At 39.0% G+C, this 5673-nt stretch overlaps 1 protein-coding gene across 1 annotated transcript in view; it reads right to left on the bottom strand.

Annotated features, from left to right (window-relative positions):
• Positions 1-3014: 3014 nt before the first annotated feature.
• The window catches only part of LOC107657356 (kalirin-like), a 231818-nt gene continuing 229159 nt past the window's right edge, over positions 3015-5673 (bottom strand). Inside the window, 1 exon segment of the mRNA XM_016445398.1 lies at positions 3015-4671. Coding sequence (XP_016300884.1) covers positions 4126-4671 — 546 coding nt within the window. The 3' untranslated portion in view covers positions 3015-4125.

Consider the following 5673-nt stretch of genomic DNA (forward strand, 5'->3'; position numbering starts at 1 on the left):
CTAGCTGCTGCCTGTCTGTCAGGAAGCTGGTGATCCACTGACAGATGGAGGTGGGTACAGAGAGCTGGGTCAGTTTATTCTGAAGGGTGTCCGGGATGATGGTGTTGAAAGCGGAGCTGAAGTCCACAAACAAGATCCTTGCATAAGTCCCTGGTTTGTCCAGATGTTGGAGGATGTAGTGCAATCCCATATTGACTGCATCATCCACAGACCTGTTTGCTCGGTAAGCAAAATGCAGGGGGTCCAGCAAGGGTCCAGTAATGTCCTTCAAGTAGTCCAACACCAGTCTCTCAAATGACTTCATGACCACAGATGTTAAAGCAACAAGTCTGTAGTCATTAAGTCCTGTGATTTTTGGTTTCTTGGGTACAGGGTTGATGAGTTGTTGATTGGCCTCAGTGCTGGGGAATGGGGTCTTGTAGCTGGTGATGGCTTTCAGGCCTGTCCACACTGATGTAGAGTCATTACTTGAAAGCTGTTTTTTTTAGCTTGTCAGAGTAGTTTAACTTTGCCACTCTTATCTCCGTATCTTGTTTAAGTTACATGAACAGTAAGATATGGGTCACAATCATCCATCTAGATCAGGGGTGGCGAACTCCGGTCCTGGAGAGCCGCAGTCCTGCAGAGCTCAGCTCCAACCCGAATAAACACTCACCTGCCTGTAGCTTCCTAGTAACCCTTCAGACCTTGATTAGCTTGTTCAGGTGTGTTTGATTAGGGTTGAAGCAAAACTCTGCAGGGCTGCAGCTCTCCAGGACCGACGTTCGCCACCCCTGATCTAGATGTTGGAAGAGGAACGTTCCCAGCCTGTACCAGGGTTGAAAATATATTTGGCAGGGCTGTAGAGTTTTGCACCCTTGTTTTAGGCGATCATTGAGCAGTTGTCTTAGCCAAACCAGGTAGGAATCTTCCTAGACAATGAACCATCACCATCATCATTTTAACTTCTGTTACATTTTGTGGAGGTTGAATATTCATTATAGCCTCAACTTTTTTCATGCCCCAGAAACTGAAACTGTGTTTGTCTTAACAGACATGTTTCATCATTAAGCTTCAGTCCAGCATTACAGAGTGTCTTCAGGACCATCTTTAGGCATTGTTCACAAACCTCCTGTGTTTTACAAAAACCGATTATGTTGTCAATGTATGCTACATTCATTTTTTCTCAGAACTGGCATCATTGATGAACACCATTCCGTTGCTTCCATAATTTCTTCAGTTATGCCACACTTCACCATTCTGTTTGACTTTCGCTTAAGGACACTTTCAGAGCTGTTGTTACTGTGTAAGGCTCCACACCTGCCTTTAGCTTGATTTTCACATCAGTGGATTTTAGGAGCCTGACAGACACTGTCTAGGATCTTTGTCTAGGGTAAAACAACCATGGGAATAATAATAATACTTGATAATATTACTGAATGTATTTATTGCTTGTATAGCTACCGTACAAGAAAGTTAGCATCTTACAAATGCACATACATATGAAATCATGAAGTGAAATGAACTCATCACGTGCTAATTTAGTGCAATACAGACTCAAGATCAAGGAAAGCGATTTTAACAAAATTAAAACGTTTTCTTTTCCAAAAATTACAATAATTAGAATTGAATTGGGTTATGTACCACATAGATAAATGTAGGAAATGTGCTTTTGTACTTTAATTTTGTGGAGCGAGGATGTAATATTAACATTTATAATATATTAAAATAGCATACTAAGATAAGAATGCTCACTAACATTTATAAAACCACCTCTAGATAAACAACGTCAAGAAAAAAACTCCACAGAAAGTTTTTCTAAAAACAAAGCACAGTTTATTAAACATTCAGTAACAAACAAACAGCCCATATGAATCAAGAAAAACAATATTTCTGTTTTTGTTTGCAAATTTTACACACAGGCTTCTATACAATCCTATAGCAGGGGTATATGCATGAAGTAAAGATGTAAAGAGCAGATCTGGCTTTATTTTTCAGAGATCTCCTGAGATGCTTTTCAAAGGATCTAGTTTGGGTGACAGCTACTGTTAAAATAGAAACTGAATCACGTTTGGGATATTTTTACGTTGGTTGTTTTAGATGTGCTGAAATGAAACTAGGCCCAGATATTACAGAGGTTATTAATGCAGAGCAGAAGCTTTATACAGCAGGAGCTGATGAGGTTAAACATGAGATGTAACGATTGTCCCAATGCAGTATTCACAGGTGTGTCATGCTGTGTTGTCATAATTCACTGGCCCTCACTAAACCTGTCTATTAGGCTTCCTTTTCAGTATTGATGGTAAAGGCGTGTATTTAGAGTGTATTCACTGATCAATTGATCAAGCGTTTATAAACTATGTGCGTCTGGCCTGTCAAAGCTGATACATGGCTGCCGTGTCAGTTTAACATATTACACCTCTGACGGCACATTCAACATACAGAACAATTATACAGTCAAACATAAACATATAACACATGGCATACCTGGACATTCCTACAATACATCAATGTGTTTAAAAATAATAAATTAAACAAGAAATTGTGTTTAAGGCTTTTGGGGCTTTTTCCTGGACATTGTGTGGGTATTTTATAAATTAATAAATTACCATTTAAAAGGTTGTTTGAGTAAGAGTTTTCTTATCTTTTAAATGATTTACTACTTTTATTCATTGAGGATGCGTTAAATTAATCAAAGTGACAGTGAAGACTATTCATCAAAGAGTCTTGAAAATAAAAGTACAACACGTTTTCAACATCATTGCTAATAAGAAATGTTTCTTGAGCATCAAAGGTGAATGAATTCTGAAAGATCATTAAGGACTGGAGAAATGGCTTCTAAAAATTACATTTTAAAATATATTAAAAGAGAAAACAGTTATTTCGAACTGTAATAATAATTCACAATATTTTTTGTTTTTACTGTATTTTTGATCATATAAATGCAGCCTTGGTGAACAAAACAGACCTTTAAAAAAAAAAAAAAAACTTGTAAAAATCTTATCGATCACAGACTTTTGAATGTTAGTGTAAATAAGTGCTGAACTGTAATAACTTTAGTCTGCAAATTATTGTCATTTCAACTCAGACAAATAAGAAAACAACATTTTATTCAATTCATTTTAAGACATTCAAATTCCTCATTATGCCTAATGACGACGATACTCATGACCCCATACTATGAAAACTGAATACATTACAGGTTAAATGTGGATGATCAGTTATTTCTACATGCAGGTATTTGTAGAATAATTCTTACCTGTCAAATATTCTACATTCTTTAAATTATCTTAATGATCCTGTGAAAAATATATCTGCTGCAAGATGTTGGATCACTAAATTTCTTTTCACATCCAATCGTCAACCACATTGTATTACATTCAGTCATCATTCATTTACTCATGTCGCTCCAAACCCATATTTGAATTTGAAATTAAATGAGTACTGATGTATACTGAGCTCCAAATATGAGCTAAAAGTATCATAAAATTGAGGAATTGACTGTTCTCTTCCCATTGGACTTCTAAAATAACATTTGCACTTACACATATTCAAACTGGTATGTTGCAATTGGTTATGATAAATGAGACAACCAAAGCCATTCAGCATCATAGATATCAAACCTGATGTGCCATATTTGAATATATGTAAACACACATGAAATTTGAGAGCTTTTTCGGTTTACTTTCATTGAATAGAAAAGACTAAAACTTGTTTTGTTTTAGCACATCTTATGAATCTGGAACAGCACGAGTAAGTGATGACAGAATTCTCATTTTTGGTTAAACTTTTCCTGTAAAACCCCGCAATACAACTGAACATACAACACCCAACTACTGGTCTGTTTAGGACTCTGAAAGCTCTAAAATACATCACCTTAAGCCTTAATATGACATTCAATGATGTTACTACTCCTAGCTCTGCAATTCCTGCAATTCCCACAATTCCAGTTTACTTGAATTTTCTCAATCTATTAACTGCCCGGGCCACAAGTCATAATGGAGCAGGTCAATAAACGCTACAGGAAACACTGTGCACAGTAAGTGCACATTCCTAATGATATGATATATAATGTAAATGACATCTATTGTTGACATAGAGCATGTAACATGCTAGAACCTCTTTCCTCTAGCCCACGTTCTCGTCTCATAAGGTGTGTCCCATACTGCTGCTGACCAGTCCTTTAACGTTTGTCACAGGTCTGACATCATGTAGCTGTTTGCGTCGGTCTATAAACGCAGAGAGTCTGACAGTGTCCAGCGGTATTTTGGAGTAATCTCCACTATGAGCGCTGACCCATGGGTGCTGCAGACATGTAGCTGAGCTTGGCCTCTTCCTGGGGTCCTGGTGAAGCGTGGACACAATGAAGTCTTTGGCGGCCTGGCTAACATCACTGAAGTATTCCTCAGGAAAGCAGAAATCCAGCCTGCAGATGTTGACGCAGGTCTCCTCCAGACTCTCATCCAGGAACGGGGAGACTCCGCTGAGCATGACGTAGGCCAGCACCCCTACACTCCACATGTCTGTGGACAGGGACACCGGGGTGCCCTGGATGAGCTCTGGAGCAGCAAACTCAGGGTTCCCCAGGAGGAGATGCACGTAGCGGTGACCCGAAACCTGTACAGCATCGCCCAGATCTGAGAGCTTCACACAGGGCACCGGCACATGGAGGTCCACCAACAGGTTTTCAGGCTGAAGAATAAGAAAGAGTTAAAAACTCAAGACTCTGCACTAGGTTTCAAAACTCTTTTTAGTGGTCACCTACTTAACACTCTTAAAAATAAAGGTTCCAAAAGGGGGTTTTCACAGCGATGCCATAGAAGAACCAGTTTTGGTTCTCCAAAGAACCTTTCAATTAACAGTTCTTAAAAGAACCATATTTTCTGAGTGTGAAAAACATTTTAATAATCTAAAGAACCTTTTTCCACTATAAAGAACCTTTTGTGGAATGAAAAGGTTCCATGGATGGTAAAGGTTCTTTGTGGAACTATTGATGCCGAAAATAACCTTTATTTTTAAGAGTGTAGTGGGTGCATGCTTGTACAAAACTTAAAATGCTAGTGATGTGGATGTTTGCCAGGGTGTTGCAGGCTATGTGGTTCTTAAGGTGTTCTGAGTGCTTTTAACACATTACTGTGTGGTTGATGGGGTGTTGTTGGGTTTTTATCAAAGTATCTCTCAAAGAAAGTCAGTAGAGCACCTCTGGACAGCTACAGTATTTTAGGCATGTAAGACCAACTCCTATCTACTTGAATGGAGAAATACAGAAATCTCATAAACGTCCTACATCTCAATAGCATATTTCAAATCAGTAATGAAATCTGATATTAACTGTCTCTTAAATGCTATTTCTTACACTCAAATAACATTTTTGAAAACACATTTTTTAGGTTGGTCCAGCCAATGCACATGTGCAGTGCTAAGCGCCAGTCTCAGGATACCTATATTAGATCCGCCAAATTGTGTCTTGCAGTCTCTCCCATTCATAGTAAGAAATGATATTGGTGTATATTTTACTCCTTCAGTTCTACTCCCCATATTCGCTCTGAGTGGGATTCGAACTAGAGACCTGCACTCCCGCGGGAGTACCATGGGACACGCGGGACCCAACACAACAGAGTGCGGCGCGGGACAACTCTTGATGGGCGAGTGCGGGTGCGGGCGGGAAGAGACTCGTGTGTGTGCGGGATGCGG

Source organism: Sinocyclocheilus anshuiensis, unplaced genomic scaffold (assembly GCF_001515605.1).
Source record: "Sinocyclocheilus anshuiensis isolate Anshui unplaced genomic scaffold, SAMN03320099.WGS_v1.1 scaffold355, whole genome shotgun sequence".
NCBI lineage: Eukaryota > Metazoa > Chordata > Actinopteri > Cypriniformes > Cyprinidae > Sinocyclocheilus > Sinocyclocheilus anshuiensis.